This window comes from Macrosteles quadrilineatus, unplaced genomic scaffold, assembly GCF_028750875.1.
Source record: "Macrosteles quadrilineatus isolate MER2022 unplaced genomic scaffold, UCM_ALF_1.0 Scaffold_4__1_contigs__length_99947679, whole genome shotgun sequence".
NCBI classification, from domain to species: Eukaryota; Metazoa; Arthropoda; class Insecta; order Hemiptera; family Cicadellidae; genus Macrosteles; species Macrosteles quadrilineatus.
Window position 1 is genome coordinate 54,766,698 of NW_026542597.1, and position 19,444 is coordinate 54,786,141.

At 34.1% G+C, this 19,444-nt stretch overlaps 2 protein-coding genes across 2 annotated transcripts; both read right to left on the bottom strand.

The window, feature by feature from the left end:
* Positions 1–5,861: 5,861 nt before the first annotated feature.
* Positions 5,862–11,126, bottom strand: LOC128992929 (uncharacterized). Its single transcript, XM_054416674.1, has 2 exons — positions 10,991–11,126; positions 5,862–9,817 (listed from the first exon to the last, which is right to left on the bottom strand). The coding sequence occupies exons 1-2, from the start codon at positions 11,124–11,126 to the stop codon at positions 5,862–5,864; spliced, it is 4,092 nt and encodes a 1,363-aa protein (XP_054272649.1).
* Positions 11,127–16,255: 5,129 nt separating this feature from the next.
* LOC128992930 (uncharacterized protein K02A2.6-like) lies at positions 16,256–17,632 on the bottom strand. Its single transcript, XM_054416675.1, has one exon. The coding sequence runs from the start codon at positions 17,630–17,632 to the stop codon at positions 16,256–16,258; it is 1,377 nt and encodes a 458-aa protein (XP_054272650.1).
* Between the last annotated feature and the right edge of the window lie 1,812 nt (positions 17,633–19,444).

Here is a 19,444-nt window from a genome sequence, read left to right on the forward strand (position 1 = left end):
ATATAGGCCTAGGATTATAAGTCTTCTTGCACTACTTAAAATCAATTATAAGGCATACTGGAAATTAGTACTGACACAAAGCATGTAAAAGTGGAAAAATAGGGTAAGAAAAAATCAAATAGCATTTTACTATTTCTGACCTTAATGCTTCAAGAGTATGTTCTGTTTTAGTGCAGAACGTTTTAAAAATTCATTATGAAATATTATACCAAAATATTTTTAGACTGTTATTAGATATTGTAATAACAAATTAAAGTTGTAATGAAACATTAATAAATTTTTTTGATCTTGTATAGTAGATTCGTTCCGATGTAATTTTAAAGTCTGTGTCGACTTAAATAAAAAAAAACTAATACTTTTAATTACCGTTAAAGTTAGTTCAGACTTATCAGATTATTCAGAAAATGGGTTGCCGATGAGCTTAAGAGCGGAATTTCCTTTCAAGTTTCCTCTTCAGACTTTTAACTGATAAAGTTTTATTTTTATGTTTGTATATAATCTATGAGTAGTTTTTTTGTCTCGTTCTTTAGAAAAGTGATTGCTATCGTTATCTGATATATATATATATATTCAATTGATATACGAGCATTACTTTCAGTCATGTATAATTTTTTTTACATTTAAATTATAAATTGGCTTTGTAACAAAAATTATTGACCTTGAAAAAGAAACATGGTTGTTCAACATTTACAAAATGATATTATGAATACTTTATTTTACTCCAAAGTGTAAAAAATAAGGAATGTTCAAAAGATTTGAAAAAATAAGGATGTGTGTGATAAAGATGGAAAAATAAGGAATGTGGAAAAGATGAGAATGTTCAAGGGTTGACTTTTATCAAAAAAATAGAAATTCTTATTTTGAGGATTCATACAAGAGTTGAGTTAGTGCTAAAATTTTCGGAGAATAAAATGTCCGTTTAAACGTTTTGTAAACTAATTGAGACTATTTCCCAATAACTTTAATTTCTAAACAACATAGTCAGGTATGTAAAATTTAAGCAAATAGTGTGATTGTACATCCAAACTGTTTAACTGTTGAATGTAGTGCCTATTGTCTATTGATGATTAGTAGAAAGAAATGTGTGACCACCATAATCTATTTACAAAACCAAGGCGAAAAAGTTTAATCTGTATTGGACAACTATTACTACAGTCCATACAGCATGTCTCCTCTCTAAAGCACTTCTAAAATTCGTTATAAACTGTAAAAAATATTTGTTACTCAATCAAAAATCAAAATGTTGTGCGTGTTTTCGTTTAGTTGAAATAAAACGTCAAGAGGACGATGGATACAATTACAGCTTGTAGTGTCCGTTGAAGACTCTTGTGTCTGGCACAATATAGTGTAATTAACTTACTAGTACTCGTGCAATCACTGTGCTTCAGCCTTTGTTGTTACATAGAGTAGTACTAGCTGATATTGTTTCCCGCCAATATTGCTAAACTACAAACATGTATGGTGTTTACGAGGGCATTATTGAATTAGGATTCTGAATTTCCGGATTATCGTAGGTCATAGGTAGACAGTGGTGGTTTGTGGGGAGAAGATAAATGAAATGAAATGCTTTCTTTTCATGAAACATGGTACGTTTTTTGAAAATGTAATTAATCTAAGGGGTTTATTTAAATTTATATCAAAATTTTAAAATTGGTATGTAAGCCTATTTCTTGAATGCGGAGGACCCACCCTCTAAACACAAGACCAACTACGCTACAAAAATTTAAGAATTGTTTAACACAAAATGTCAATATTGATACTGAGAAACTTTCACAAGCATATTCTTATACAATATTTCCTAATTTAATACATTTATATTGTTAACATTTTAACAGTTGTGGCATACAAGATTAACATTTACATTAAATTAAATTCTTTAAGACAGGCAGGCACATCGGGCATTACAAACTGAATATTATTCAGTGGAGAGTTTAGATTAGAGAAAGATGATCTGTGTAGCTTTGGTACTGACTGAGACAAGCAGTTTCTTAACCAAGCCATTTATTTAAGATGAATGATCAAGGAAACCAGGGTTCAGTTTCGATTCGATCCACCAAAAAGTGAATGACAAAGCCATATCGGTAGCTAACTTTTGGAAAAGCGAAGTCTGATTTCCGGACACGGAAAGTAAGTAAGTACCAAAAAGCTACTTAGGATCGTATCAATGGCCTTTAGATTATAAGGTTGGATTATAACCCAATAAGTAAAGAATTCATATTATTAAAACTTAAACGACTGCAGAGCCTACAATATCAACTGTCAACACTAATCACACACAAAAATGGTAATAGGAATCACGAATATTCGAACAGAAACGGTATGGGCTATAAACATAATCAAATGACGTCACCGGCCCTAATATGACAATTAACTAATAGCCGTAATGTTTACTGTTTTGGACACTTTTTAACAGTTCTATTTTAGTAATGTAAAATAACGTTTACTTTCGACCTAGTGACATCATTCGCTTCTGTTTATGATGCATACTGTTTCTGTTCCAATATTTGTGATAAGAATTATGTAAAATATTGTCACATGATCCATGTAATAGTTTCAGCAGATTTTGCAAATTTAAATTGTGTGTTTTTATTATTGTCCTTTTGTGATAAAAATGGAATAATGGATGTAAAATTATTGCAAGGCGCAAGCAGACTTACTCAGAACACACTCATGTATACAGGCATCGATATATAACTACTACTGTAGTAGTTATATATCGATGTATACAGGGTGTTTTTTTTAAACTTGCATCTTTATTTATGTAAAAACCGCAATAGATAGAAATATGCAGTTGGCGGGAATCATCTATTGACGTAGGGGGCACATTTTTTTTTAATTCAACGTTACATTCACATTCCCCCCTTCCCCCAACTTATTTTTTTTTTAATAGCAAGGTACCCCTTGTGACATATCAAATAAAAGAGCATGAAAAAAGAAAATGTTTGATGAAAAAAAAATTTAAAATCGGTTCATAAATTTGTGGAATATTCCCCCCTCTCCCCCCCCCCGGAACTTAATTTTTTTTTAATAGCAAGGTACCCCTTGTGACATATCAAATGAAAGAGCATGAAAAAAGAAAAATTTTGGTGAAAAAAAATGTAAAATCGGTTAATGAATTTGTGAGATAATCCCCCCTTTTCCCCTACCCATAACTTGTTTTTTAATAGCAAGGTACCCGCCCTTGTGACATATCAAATGAAAAATAAATTTCACCAAACGTTTTCTTTTTCATGCTCTTTCATTTGATATGTCACAAGGGGTACCTTGCTATTATAAAAAATTAAGTTCCGCGGAGGGGGAGGGGGAAATATCTCGCAAATTTATGAACCGATTTTCAATTTTTTTTCATCAAACATTTTCTTTTTTCATGCTCTTTTATTTGATATGTCACAAGGGGTACCTTGCTATTAAAAAAAATTAAGTTGGGGGCAGGGGGAAAGGGGGGGAATGTGAATGTAACGTAGAATTCAAAACAATTGGGCCCCCTACGTCAATAGATGATTCCCGCAAACTGCATATTTCTATCTATTGCGGTTTTTACATAAATAAAGATGCAAGTTTAAAAAAAAACACCCTGTATAGTAGTTGCGCCGTGATGTTTATTTTAATCACTCCTTAATGTTTAAATTTTGGCTTCGCACAAGATTTCGCATTCCTAGAAATTTGGTTTGTTTAGCCAAAGATGAAAATTTAAGACATCAATGAACCATTTGTCAATTTTTTAATGGGTCAATAGACAAGTTTTGTTCTAAAAACTGTGTTTTTATTTGTAATAATGTTGGAAAATATTTCGTGCCATTTTAATGTAATACCAAGCTGTACGTAAATAAATAATAAATAAATAAGGAGTAATTATATCCAGTTTTTAAAACGACATACTCAAACCCAAAGAACGAACTTGGTATCAATGCAACAACTTTTAAATCAAGCAATATGTATATTTTTAAACTTTAAAATAACATATGACAGGACTGATGTTCCTAGGTAAGCTACACTTATGGCACCATTCAGCACGTTGTCAATATGTCACAGTATCTTGTATCTACTTCACAAGGCGTAAAACATCGTGTGTCATATAAAGTAGAGTGTCACTATCCAAGTGAATAACGACTCGGCTTCAAATTCAGTGTAGTTTTTTTTTTTTTTTTTTTTTTATAAATCTTTACAGTATCGGTTTTTAATAACTCTGTCCAAATAAAAATAATTGGTAAAAGCTCAATACGACATGATATGAACAGTTGTTTATTTTCAAATACAGGTTTTATGCAGGTTGTTTAGGTTTTATGCACAGTAGTATAGTATTTCAAATAACAACACTAATACAAATAATGGTAATTTAATAGGTATACAATAGTATCCCTATGCATCGTACGAATTCCAATATACGAATTCAGTTTACGACTAGTTTGGAAACAAACTTCAGCATAAAACATTACTATTTTAAATATTTTATTCCTACATCTAGCAACGATCGTAAACTACATATTTTTTATTAGGCTCAATCAATAATGGAATTTGGAACTTAACAAAATCAAATTGGGAATATCTTGCTGATGCAAAAATATAGCTATAAGGTATCGCTTGTAACTTAAAACGATAAAAGCTGTCACTATCTGAATTCTTAACTACTTTAAAAACAGATTTATTACCAAATCTACTAAGTTGACCGACGGTATGATTTAAACTCCGGCAAAGGTTAAAAACGGTTCAGATACTTATCTTCGTCATCAATTCTCAGGAGCACTTGAAAAGTATCAGTTTAATTCTGAAGTTTTAATTTTAAACACCGCTTTCAAAAACTCTTGAAACAACACTTCACTTCTAAGGTATTGCTTAGTTATTTTCTTCGTAACTTTATTCTAAATAGATACTTGGTTGAAAATCCCTTGTGTTTGATATAGTTATTTTTTATTAGCTTATATTTAAAAACAGAATTATTATAAATTTCAAAAAGATATGTTTGAACAAAGGGGAATTAAAAATTAAATTCCTGACTTTGCTACCAAACTGAATAATTGCTGGTTCAAAAGATATTTGTTAATATAGTAGAAAGCAAGTTTATTGATCTGTCTAAGCAGTGAGTTACTACTGGAAAAATAATAAATTCATTTGAGTTCAGAAAATATTATAATAATACAAAATTAAATTAACCCTTTACAATAAAAATATTAAAATCAAAACTATTCTCTTGCTGAGATATTTAAGTCCAAATTGAAATAGACAGAGAGGAATGATGTGTAGAGATGTACTCACGACCTCGAAGAGAAGAAATTATCGAATGTTCGTTAATACCAAGTAATGGAGATTAACACTTCTTGAGAAAATAAAATATAACACTGTGTGCACACAAACTTCTGGTGAATGTTCCTCATGGTTAAATAAAACTTCTGTAGAAACAATAGAGTCAATAATTGATGATTTAATATGGGATACTGAGACCCATGGTAAAATAATTAGAGGGATTCAGAGACCCTCAATGTTTGATTCACATGAAGACTGCATAGTAACTGAGTGAGTTGGAGAAGTGTACAGGAAAAACCACTGGTCAGTCTATATCATGTCGGCTGGAACTGATAAGCAGGATACGCAGCACATTCCTCTGCATTGTCTGCCTATCTCTCTCTCTCTCTCTCTCTGTCTGGCTTAACTTAATACAATTTTATTTTATGAACTCACTTAAAATATTATTCTGAATTGAACCAAAAAGAGCAGTTATTTATTTACACACAAAACATTTAAATATCTATTATTTAAATGACAAAACAAGTATTATTTTATTTAAAATAAATTTAAGTTTAGACCTAATTTGAGAATGCTCAAACATACCGCCCACCGAAATTTCAAAGGAAATTTCTAGCATCTTACTTAAAAGGGTCTGAATTGATTGAAAGAAGAGGTACCAATTTCACAGCTGGACGTTGGAATTCAGAGTCACTGGTCTTGACAGTCATCACTCGAACAATTCCATCACTGCCTGGGTGAGTCTTGATGATTCTTCCAAGAGGCCACTGCAAGATAGGTACATTTTGATCCTTAAGAAGAACCAAGTCTCCGATTTTAGGGTTTGTAGAAGATCTTGTCCATTTTCCTCTCGCTTGCAGGATGTTCAAGTATTCCACTTGCCACCTCTTCCAAAAATGTTGAACCATCTTGTGGACTAGTTGCCATCTTGTAAGGACGTTTTCTCGAAGATCAAGAAGAGAAGGTTCGGGAGGAGCAACAAGAGGACATCCAACAAGAAAGTGTCCTGGAGAAAGAAAATTAGTTTCTTCTGGACTAGCTGACAAAGGACAGAGTGGTCTTGAATTGAGAACTGCTTCTACTTGGGTGAGCAAGGTTGACCACTCTTCATAAGTCAAAGCAGTTTCTCCAGCTATCTTCCTCAAATGTGTCTTTGTTGATTTAACTGCCGACTCCCACAGTCCACCAAAGTGTGGGGAGTAGGGAGGATTGAAATTCCATTTTACATCCAGTTTAGTAGTTTGCTGTAGAATTTCTTCTTGTGTAGTCTGATTGGAATACCATATTCCTAACTCTCGAAGACGATTAGCTGCTCCTCTGAAGTTGGTTCCACAGTCGGAATACACTTGTTCAGGAAGACCTCTTCTAGAAATAAAACGTCTGAAAGCAGCCATAAAGGCATCTGTTGAGAGTGCGGTTACCAGCTCTAAATGCAAAGCTTTAGTAGCCATGCAGACAAAAACACAGATGTAAGTCTTGGCAGTGGTTGCTTTTCTTCTTAACGACTCTCTCATAGTCAAAGGTCCAGCAAAGTCAACACCAACATGTAAAAATGCTCGGCTTACATTCACTCGTTGCGAAGGAAGATCAGCCATCATCGGGGAAAAGGTTTCAGCCTTTAGCTTGAAGCACCTTAGACATTTGAAGGTTCGCTGACGGACAATATTTCTCAGTGATGGTATCCAAAATCGTAATTGAATCAGAGCTTGAAGCAAGTTGGGTCCTGGGTGTAGGTAGATTTTATGGTAATAATCTACCAACAATAAGGTGAAATGACACTTTGGCAGAAGGATTGGGTGTCTTTGATCTTCTGGGATAGCTGCATTATTTAGCCTGCCGCCCACCCTGAGTATCCCCAGTTTGTCAAAGAAAGGGGTAAGTTTATGAAACTTATTGAGGACAGCAGTTGCACATCTTCTGTCGCCATCAATAGAGAAAAAGTGTGATTGAATTTTCTTGATGCAGGATAGTAAGGACTCTTGAATTTCCTTAGGCTGAAGGGGTCCTTTAAGACGACTAGTACTGTGTAGTTTAGCTTGACAATTGTAGATAAATCTTCTGATCCAAGATATTACACGTAGAAGTTTGTAGTATGAAGAATAGTTTTCCATCATCTTGATAAGCTCTGGCTCAGTACTATTTGAGACAAGCACTTGTGGTTCAGCTTTCACTTCAGGTAGGGGCTGCTGCTGGAACTGTACTGTAGACTCTGGCCATTTATCTTCAGGCATATTCATCCACTTAGGGCCATGCCACCATAGATCACAGTTAGTTAGTTTATCTGGTAAAAGTCCTCTAGAACCATGGTCACTTGGATTTTCCTCTGATTTAATATGTCTCCACGATGAAACAGGAGTATGTTCTGAGATATGTGCAACTCTGTTTGCTACAAAAACTTTAAGCTTGTAAGTTGGTGTATTCAGCCATCCTAAGACAATTGAAGAATCAGTGAAGAAAATAGGCTTCTGAAACTGATTACTGGCAAATTGGCTGAGGGTTTCCATAACAGAGTGGAATATTGTTGCAAGCAGGTAGGCTCCACACAACTCTAAGCGTGGGATAGACAGTGTCTTGATTGGGGCTAACTTAGTTTTGGCTGTTAGAAGGTTTGTAATTATTTTGTCACTAATAACTCTCAGATACAGTGCAGCACAATATCCTTTTTCTGAAGCATCAGCAAATCCTACTATTTGCAATTTGTATTGTTTGTCAGATGTTACAAATCTTGGAATACTAAGATGTTGCAGGTTCTCTAGCTGAGTAGTCAAGTCATTCCATAGAGTCTTCAAGTTAGTTGGGATTTCCGAATCCCAGCCCAGCTTCAATTTCCATAGGCTTTGTATTATGCTCTTTGCAATCATTATCACAGGAGAAACGAATCCTAGAGGATCAAAAATCTTTGCAACAGCTGATAGGATGGCCCTTTTAGTAAACACAGGGGTAAATTGTTCAATCTGGTATGCAAACGTGTCGCTTGAAGGGTTCCATTGAAGTCCTAGGATCTTGACATTTGAATCTTCACTAGATGAGAGGTTGATCTGTTTGATATGTTTTGAAGGATTGATTGCATTTAAAATTTCCTGAGAGTTACTGGCCCATTTACTTAGACCAAAATGACCTTTGTGTAAAAGATTGATTACTTCATCCTTGAGTTTCAAGGCTTCATCAACAGTAGAAGCACCAGTGACAAGATCGTCGACATACATGTCTTGAAGAATAGCCTTTGCTGCATGTGGATAGTCAGTCCCTTCATCGGTTGCTAGCTGTTTCATGACTCTCAAGGCTAAAAAAGGTGCAGAGGTAGTACCATACGTTACTGTATTCAGTTCATATTTCTGAATAGCTTCAGAAGGATCAAATCTCCAGAAAATGTGTTGATATACCCTATCAGAGGGATGAACTAAAATCTGCCTGTACATTTTTATTATATCAGCCACAAAAACTACTGGATACATCCGAAATCTTGTCAAGATACCTTTTATGTCTTGCTGTAACTTTGGGCCTATCATAAGATGGTTGTTTAGAGACGTGTTAGAGTCAGTAAGGGAAGAAGCATCAAATACTACTCTGAGCTTAATCTGTGAGCGATCTTCTTTAGTAACAGAATGGTGCGGGATCACATATTTTGAAGTAGATGATGTGGGGCTCATGTGTTCCAGTTCAAGGTATTCTTTCATGAAATTGCAGTATTCAGACTTAAGTAGGGAATTCTTTGTCAGTTTTGTTTCTAAGCTGTATAGTCTTTTCAGAGAATTTCTTTCAGAGTCACCAAGATGCTTTGGCTCACTTTTAAACGGTAGGCGAACAACGTACTGGCCGCTCTCAAGTCTGTAGTGAGTCTCTGTAAAATGCTTTTCACAAGCTAAATCTTCTGGGTTTTCTTTGACTGGGATAGAAGCAGGTTCCTCGAGTTCCCAAAATCGTTGCAGCTGATTATGAATATCATCTTTATCATAAGCAAGGGTGAAGAAAGAAGCATTCATACTAGTGGATGATTGACAGTCAAGAACTCTCCCAATAGCAATGTAGCCAAAGACTGATGCAAACAGCTTGGGTTGGTTTTCATGAAGAGTAATCGAAGATCCAAGCCAAACATCTGGAAACAAGTCAGAGCCCAATAAAAACTCAATAGGTCCAGGTTCCCAAAACTTAGGGTCTGCTAGTTCAAATTTGGTATATTCCGACCATAAGTTAGAAGGCATAGTGAAGTTGGGTAGGTATGAAGTAATATTGTTGATCACAACAGCTTCTGTTTTGAGGATAGGGGTTTCCTGATTTTTTGGCTTCAGATGACAAAGTGCCTTGCCTTTTGCACCATCAAATATGGTCTGGCCAATAGCCGATATCTTCTTTGGATATGGAGTTGTCGATAAACCAAGTTTGGTGAGGCATTTGTGAGTTATGAAGGAATGTTGACTTCCTGAGTCTATCACTAGACGTATGGGTTGAAATCTTCCTGAAGCATCTTTTATCTCAGCAACAACAGTACCCAGCAATATGTTGCTATGTTGAGGAAGAGTTGCAGTCAAAGACGAAGTTGGTGCACTAGTAGCATTATCTTTCGGTTCTTCATCAGCTGAGGTTGGAATATGTAGTAACGAGTGGTGTCTCTTCTTGCAAAATTTACAAGTCCACTTTGAGTTACACTTTCCTATAGTGTGGTTGGCATACAAGCAATTTTTACATCCATGCCAATTTCTTAACATCTTGTGTCGCTCATCAACTGTTGCATTCATAAAATCTTTACATCTCCAGAGTGTATGACTACCACTGTTGCATAGAAAGCATGTGAAACCTTTATTGTTATCTTTCGATTGCATGTTATTTCCTGGTGAGTTAGCCAAGAGTGTAGCTCGCATACCACGGCTAGAAGATTTAGTATTATATCCTTTAATAGCACCACTAGGCTTCGCAGAGCTATTGTCATGTGAGGATTGATGAGAATTTCCAAAGGCGAGCTGTAATGCTAGGCATCGTTCCCGTAGAAACTTTGTAAGATCATCAAAGACAGGAAAATCTTTATCTTTGTGTTGAAGTTCAAATTGTTCTCTGGTCGCAGAATCTAATAATCGAACAGCAATATGAAACAATACAAAATCTGCTTCATTTGGAATTTTTAGCAGTTTAAATGCTGCAATATTGTCTGAAACTTGTGATACAAAATTCTGTAGAGAATCAATGGTAGGCTTGCCTTGCTGTGGCTTAAACTGGATGAGCTGATTTAAATAGTTAGAGGCTAGCATACGTTTATTATTAAACGTGTCATTCAATGCCTTCCATGCCAAGTCATAATTGTCTTCTATTAATGGCAAGTTACTTATAACTGCAGAAGCTGTGCCTACAAGTGAGGAAACCAGGTAATGGAATTTCTCCATTTTAGTCAACAAAGCATCATTATGAATAATTGATATGAATGCATCACGGAATTTAGGCCAGTTTGTAATTTGTCCATTGAAGTGGGGCAGATTGATCCGAGGTAAAATTTTATTTGATCTGTTCTCAGATGATATAACTGATTCATTAGGATTAATGCTTTGGCGTGAGGGAGGTGATGTTGTCTGAACAAGAGCCATAAGTGCTTCATAGCTTGTGTGTGCCTCGTAGTAATAACGTTTGGCCTTGGTTTGCATAGTCAGATCTGCTTCGACAGGAAATTCTGAGACTTTTCCTTCATCTTCATGTAGATCAATAAGTTCATCCCAGAGAGTTTCAAATTTGGAAAAATATTTCTCTAACACCTTAAACATACCCTTGAATAAGTTTACTTGAGCAGGATCTTCGAGAGCTGCCCTACCCTTCTCATTAATAGTTTGGACTTCCTTAGCACTATCTGATAATTTTCTCTTCAAGGCAGAAACCTTACGCTTAAAATCTTCTGCATCCATTTTTCCCCTCAGAAATTGAATACCAAGAGAAAATTTAAATAATCAAAGGCACAAGAATGTTTGAGCACTCTTTACACAAGTATAAACATGACAAGTGTTATATACTTCAAGATAGTAAAAAAATCAATAAAGAATAAAGAATACCATTAATTCAGAATGAAAGTAGATCAAAAAATTCACATCATGATTTGCAAAATTATTCAATTAAGCTTGTAGCCTATATAATATTACAGTAGCACATAGAACAAGATTGTAGAATATAAATCAGCAATATTTATTTGTGTTAAAAACTATTTGGCATAAGAAAATATTTTCAGATTAAATTCTCTAAACAACCCTAATAACTCTTAAAAAATATCAATAAATCACAAATCCAATACTGGAGAAATGTATGAGCGTTTTACGATTAAATATCTAATTTAATCTAAGACAAAATGAATACCAAATATTTTATATGATAACTACCTTTGAACAAACAAATTCTCAACTTTAATCTACAATAACCTTCAAATACAATTAACCTTACTTTGACAATTTCAAAAAATGACCTTCAATATGTTTCTCAAAAGTATATTTTAATTTACATTTTTTTTATTATTTATTAACAAATGACTAAGTGAATCCGGCTCGAAGGACCAATATGTTTGAACAAAGGGGAATTAAAAATTAAATTCCTGACTTTGCTACCAAACTGAATAATTGCTGGTTCAAAAGATATTTGTTAATATAGTAGAAAGCAAGTTTATTGATCTGTCTAAGCAGTGAGTTGCTACTGGAAAAATAATAAATTCATTTGAGTTCAGAAAATATTATAATAATACAAAATTAAATTAACCCTTTACAATAAAAATATTAAAATCAAAACTATTCTCTTGCTGAGATATTTAAGTCCAAATTGAAATAGACAGAGAGGAATGATGTGTAGAGATGTACTCACGACCTCGAAGAGAAGAAATTATCGAATGTTCGTTAATACCAAGTAATGGAGATTAACACTTCTTGAGAAAATAAAATATAACACTGTGTGCACACAAACTTCTGGTGAATGTTCCTCACGGTTAAATAAAACTTCTGTAGAAACAATAGAGTCAATAATTGATGATTTAATATGGGATACTGAGACCCATGGTAAAATAATTAGAGGGATTCAGAGACCTTCAATGTTTGATTCACATGAAGACTGCATAGTAACTGCGTGAGTTGGAGCAGTGTACAGGAAAAACCACTGGTCAGTCTATATCATGTCGGCTGGAACTGATAAGCAGGATACGCAGCACATTCCTCTGCATTGTCTGCCTATCTCTCTCTCTCTCTCTCTCTCTGTCTGGCTTAACTTAATACAATTTTATTTTATGAACTCACTTAAAATATTATTCTGAATTGAACCAAAAAGAGCAGTTATTTATTTACACACAAAACATTTAAATATCTATTATTTAAATGACAAAACAAGTATTATTTTATTTAAAATAAATTTAAGTTTAGACCTAATTTGAGAATGCTCAAACAAGATATATTTTTTCTTGATGAATTGCAGTGAAATTACGGATTATACAAGAAATGGAAATTATTATTACCTTCAAACTCAATCTCAACTGTATTAATTAATGTTTTATTAAATTTTAAAACTAAGTCTTTAGTTTTATTCTACTGTTAATGATGTTCAAAACATTTTTCAATTTGCATGACACCGAATGCTCAACTTTAAATGAAGCTATTACCAACATAAACTTTGGAAAATGTTAGTGTTATCATCATAAACTCTTGACCCAATTCGAATCGTCGTAAAAATCAAAGAATTTACAGCCATCCGCTAAACGATTACTAAACTTAACTTTACGATCGAGAAATTTTAAAATAGTAGTTAATATTTCTTTTCTCGAGCTTTCTATTTGCTTAGTACATTTCCAGACTACATAGTTGTTGTAAGTAAATTCAAGTGCCCAGAAAGTAAATTTGAAATACCTTGGCCCTGAAGAGGGTTTTCATTTTAATTTTTGTTTGAAATAATATGGCAATATACAAATGAAGTTTATGAAAATCCTGAAAACCTAACAGTTAAATAGGCTGCGTAATATTAAATACAGTAGGCCTACTCATAATTATTACTATTATGTAAATTCTTCTTTCAGAAAAAAGTTACCATAATAATGAGATTTATTGGTCTGGATAATAGGCCTAATTGTTAAGGAGGTCCATTGATATAATTCTCTTCAGATACTCATACATATAATTGAATTATTCTTTCATTTTTTTCATGACAATTAGTTACATATATGCAAAATAATGTGATATTTATAACCATGCAAGTCTATTAATACATCAATGAGCTCTCGCAGTCTCGTATGTCTACTTCACAAGAGGTATAACTCCATTTGTCACAGAAAGTAGAGTGCACTATACAAGTGAGTAACGATCTGGTGACAAAATGTAGATTCTGTAAAGAATATTTTGTAAAATAAATCTAAGTCTATTTTTGCTTTGAACATTTTCCGATTATTTTTTTCTAGTTAAATGGTATTTATTTTGTAGTCATTTAATTTTAGTAGGTATCCGGTAGGCCTCTAACGGTTTTTTTTTATATATATATCATAAGTATGGAGTTACTATAGGTATTTCTGGAAATTAAATCTTTCTTACAAGTTTTATTAAAATATTTAAGTATATTTAAACTACTAAAAAAGAGATAAGATAAAATAGTCTTATATTATCAATCTTAAATTTAATGTTTTTATCATTTTAAAGTACTCTAAATATTAGTGTATTTTCTATTTCTATGATTTTCTATTTTCTTCAATTCGTATATTTTTCTTATTCAGCAAGAGACAGAAATTTAATGTGTTACGGACTTTAACAATGGCATTTTGAAGGTATAAATAAAACTTGCAATAATATTATTTATTGTATTGGTACATCTTCAAGTCATCAGCAAGTTTAGCAACGATAATAGTTTTTAATAACTGAAATCTAAACCACTTTAAAAACACATTCATTTCAAAATCTATTATAGTGATCAACGGTATCTTTTTAATCCTGGTAGAAGTTGATACCGGTGTATTTTTCTGTAGTACCTAAGAAGATATTAGTTTATTTCTTAAGTTTTATTTTTAATCAATACTTAAAAAGAATTCATTAGACAACTGGTAACTTATCTATTTCCAAGCTCTTCGTTTACTTATTTTATACCTAACTTTCTACGAAAGAGATACTTAGTTAAAAATATTTCGAGTTTTACATAGTTAATCTTTATCAATTCATGATTGAAATTAAGGTCATACATTTGTGGACTGCATTCTCGAAAAATACTGGATTAGTTTCAGTGATTTATATGCAAATTTATCATTTATGAATTAATTATTTATTATATAGTAAAAAAGCAATCCCAACCGTATGTGCAGATTGTGAAGGTCTTTACTTACTGGTCTTTTTTAAGTCCAAAATATTTTTAAATGTTGTGTGAGACAAAAATACAAACATTTTACAAACTTGGTGACCTACTTAAACTTTTTAAATGGTAATTTCATCATCGTAAAAATCTTCACCCTGATTCCGATCGCCATAAAAGAACGTCGTAAAAGTCAAATAATTTACTACTTGCCATTAAATTAACTTTACGATCAAGAAGTTTTGTGAGACCAGTTAGTTAATATTCCTTTACTCGCCCTTTGGCCTTTCTGAGTACAATATTAAATATTGTAGTATAAAAAAACTATGAGGGGTGTATATTTGAAAATTAATTCTGAATTTAGTCACTAGTTTAGATACAATTTTTAAGGCGAATTGACATTACCTCCTAAGTAATTTTTTATTTAAAATTTAATCTTACAATTTTGTCTTGGAGGAAGGGAAACATAAAAAAATTCAGTCACAAAAGCTGTCATTTGTTTATTCAGACCACTAAAACGTCACATGTTTCCAAAGAATTGCATTTATATAATTGTAAGTCTATGAATAATGAAAATGCGTGAAAATTACCTCAATGATTATTAAACTTAAACATTTTGAAGGTTGGCGATGGTGCATCGTATTCCGTATTGTATTCCTTTGACGGTTTTGTATTTTTTGGGAACTATTTATCTCATCCAACAATTTCGAGGATTACAATAAACAGCTATATTTATTTCTAAAACGGGTAGGCTAAATTATATTATTTGGATTTCGATTGAAAACAACACATACAACGTTACAGATGGCATGTGATGCCAATTATACGTCTCAATAAGTCTTTTATTGGGCTAGAGTAACAAAGTCAAACAAAATCAAATTAGCCAAGTAAAATACAAAAGTATATGCCTGCTATGTTATAGCTCTACCCTAGAGTACACATTTATTGTATATGCATGATATTTTAAGAGTATAGTTTTTATTACGTTTTTTCGTGATTATTTTTGATCATATTCTTAAAAGAATCCACAATAAAGATACATCTGAAGGTGATAAGAAAACCTTCTAAGCTGACAAACACACAGTTATTTTATAGGCAACGTCATATTATAAACATAACTCCTAACTAGAACTTCTTCTCCAAAAATATAAACATCATTGTCAAATAGAAAAATCTTGACAAAAGTTTGTCTAGAGTAATAAGATGAAATGGTCTGAAATAGCGAACTTTGTTTTAGGGAGCCCAATAGAGATCCTCTTGAGTTATTTATATAATTTAACGTTTACTGTTAAACTGCTGTGTATTTCTTACAGTGTTTATGGAATCTAGTTAGTTTGAGGGTTGAAAAGATGGAGTAATTCGTCACATTTGGTGCTAAGTTTTATGACTCGGACGTTGGAAATGAACAGAACCGGACAAGTACAGGACACTGGCAGACTAGGCTACTAACACTGTAAGCGTACGAGTTGACTTTACTCACCGGGTTCATAACGTCGAATGGCGTTCCGTCACTGTGCCTTCTCGATCGGCTAGTCAGCCTCTTGGACTTTGCCCGAATGACTCATCCTGGTTTGGTTCCTTCACCAGGCCCGATAAGTTAACATTTAAACTATTTGGTGAGGTCAACTTGCCTCTATATAATATAACATAAATAACTCTTCTTGAATATATAACATTCCCTCCCAACCGATTATAAAACAAAAATAAACAACTTCTTCTTTTGGGGGGGGAAACCAAATCTTTTTTACCAATCTAATTTAGTAGGCGCTCGCCGCTCTCTTTGAGATCGACGCAAAAGCACCTTAGGACTCTTATGCGGGCCTGGACTTTTATTCTTGACTTCGTTGGATGGGGATACACTTTCTTGCACATCAGATGTCTCTGGCTGAGTACTAGGTACAGGAATTCCTACATCCAGCCTTGCAGGGTGTGATTTAATAATTTGCGTAGTTGGTATTGGGCATGGAATTATTGTATCCTCTTCATCCTCTGACACCACATGGTTCTCACGTAAGTGGTCGGCATGAACAAATCTTGTACGGCCCTCGGTCTTCACTAAATAGGTCATGGGACTTACAATTTTTGCAACAATACCAAGCAGCCAGTTTAACCTTTCATTCCTGACGCTTTTTACGAATACCTTTTGTCCCACATCAAAGTTCCTGGGAGTTACCCCCTTGTTCCTTGTCTGAATGATACGTTCTTGATTTTCGTTGACCTTAGCTTCCAAATGTGGCTTTAACAAACAAAGATGAGTCCTAGGCTTGAATTTGAAAAACATTTCTGCTGGGGAACAACCGGTTGCTGTATGTGGTGTATTTCTATACACAAATAAAAAACTATCAATGCGATGTTGAACGGACCTGTTAGATTTAGACATTTCATCTTGCAGCATTTGTCTCAAAAAGGTGTTCTTAGTAGTTTGGACAGCACGCTCAGCGAGGCCGTTACTAGCCGGATGATAAGGCGGACTAACTACATGCAAAATGCCATTTGCCTTTAAGAATACTTCAAATTCCTGGGATCTCAATTGAGGTCCTCCATCACTCACCAGAGTACAAGGCAGTCCGAATACCGCAAAACAAGATCTCAATCTTTCAATTGTCTTTGCCGATGTTGTCGTTTGCATTTGAAACACTTCCAGCCACTTAGAGTAACTGTCCACCAGAATTAGGAAATCCTTGTTACGGAAAGACGCAAAATCCACATGGACTCTCTGCCAGGGCTGGTTAGGCCAAGACCAGCGCTGTAATGGGGCAAGGGGCAAAGCGTTGCGAGTTGATTGGCAAATTCCACAGCCTTTAACCAGCTCTTCAATATCCGAGTCCATTTTCGGCCACCATACATACCCTCGTGCCAGGTTTTTCATTCTTGAGCCTCCAGGGTGCTCTTTGTGTAGCAAAAACAAGATTTCTTTCCGGTACGGTTCCGGGATAATAACTCTCCTCCCCCACAAAACACAATCTCCATCCACGGACAATTCATGGCTCCTCACAACATACGGTTTCAGAAGTTCGTTGCTTACGTATTCTGGCCATCCATGGATCGTAAAATCAAGAACCTTTGACAAGATCGGGTCGTAACGAGTTGCTGTACTAATTTCTTCACAAGTACCAACCATGGTATGGTAACCTAGCCATGATAAATGACAACTATATAAGTTTTCTGAGGTATAAAACCTGTTTTAAACCACCTAGTACACTTAATTAGTTTTTTTGCCAGATAAAAAATGTATTAATTTAATGCTGATATCCTCAGCACAAACTTGTAATCAAATAACCGACAAAACCAAATCAAAATTGAAACAGGGCGTATGGCAATCAAATTAACCTTAATGTTCAAAGGGACCGATTTAGTCTTTTATATTGAATTACTCTAATTACGCAGCTACCATGTTGGCAACTAGTGTGATATAATAATCACATTTGGTAGTAATTTTACTCCTCATGAGTGGGTTGAATTAGATGCCACCCTTCAATAAACCAGTTACTTTTAATACAGAAATCAACATATAAATATAGTGAAGCAACTGCTTCACTGACTAGTTTTTCACTCTAATATTTTCCATTTAACTATCTTCTTTTCACGTTTGAAAAAGCATATTTTAGTGGGATACGATTATATTTCTTGCTCACAAGAGAATCTGACTTCTATTTTTACAGGCTGTCCAATAAATAAAGAGCGGCAATCTGGAAAGTAGACCTAGTTTTATGGGTCAAAATAAAGATAAATTAAGAATGCAATTTTCCAAACACCCTCTTTTTGTTAGATATCCGGAGTGTTTAATGTTTCCCTCAAAATAATATATTTTATCTTTAAGATTTTCAACCGACCAACCATAAAGACAATCCTTATGAATACATATGTTAAAGTGTAAAAGATCAATATGGCAAACATCAAAATTAATCAGTCTTATAGCTTGATGATCCTTCAATATTTAAGTGTAAAATTTTTTCTGTGTCATTGGCAACCTTTTTTTTTAAGGCAGACGTATTTATTTTTATAAATAAACTAGCTGAACCCGGCAGACGTTGTCTTGCCTTTGACTATTTATAACCCCGCGGGCTTTGCCCCGTTTAACTTCTTAATTTTCAAGATGATCTCGTTCGCATGGCTCAATCACGTCCTGGTTGAAGTTCGTTCGCTACGCTCACTCACCTTTAGGTTGGAGCTCGTTCGCTACGCTCACTCACCTTTAGGTTGGAGCTCGTTCGCTGCGCTCACTTGCCTTCGGTTTAGCTCGTTCGCTACGCTCACTTGCCTTCAGGTTAGCTCGTTCGCTACGCTAACTCGCCTCCAGGTTGAAGTTCGTTCGCTACGCTCACTCACCTTTTGGTTGCAAATTAGCTGTTGTCATAAATGTAAAAGAAATAATAGTGCTGCACCCTGTTGGTAATCCTTGTAACTTTAATGCTATTGAACATCATAGAACAGAACTAACTTGTTTAATTGAAACAGCTGTTAAGATTCATTAATTCCATTTCTCATAAGGTTAACATGGGACACTCCAGAGCCACTGGGGCGGAGCCGATTGGACGGATCACGAAATTGATGGTGTATAAACCTATTCCATGACATTCTACACGTAAGTAACAAGTTTCGTGGCAATCGGTTCAGCGGTGTCTGAGTTTATCACTGCCAAACAAACAAACAAACAAATATATAAACAAACATCCTCTTTTATACTTATAGATTCTTCACTTTTGTTTTCTGAAAGAAACCCTATTCGGTTCAAATACTGTTAAAAGGCTACTGTAGTTATTAAAATAAATATTACTAAAAATAAAACATGACTTATACAGAATATAGTCCGATTTATGCGTCAAAATTAGGTTGTATATCAATTTTAGGAGAGAAATACCAATACACTTTTATATAATTTGAGAAATCGGTTTTGAGACACTAACCCTTCACAATGATGTCTTTAAAACTA

Excerpts from the sequence above, each read along its gene's own strand:
- LOC128992930 (XM_054416675.1), bottom strand. The coding sequence starts at position 17,632 with ATGGTTGGTACTTGTGAAGAAATTAGTACAGCAACTCGTTACGACCCG.
- LOC128992929 (XM_054416674.1), bottom strand. The coding sequence starts at position 11,126 with ATGGATGCAGAAGATTTTAAGCGTAAGGTTTCTGCCTTGAAGAGAAAA. Across the intron at positions 9,818-10,990 it reads TCAAGTAAACTTATTCAAGG|CTGATGAAGAACCGAAAGAT; the intron begins GTATGTTTAAGG and ends TTCCAACCTCAG.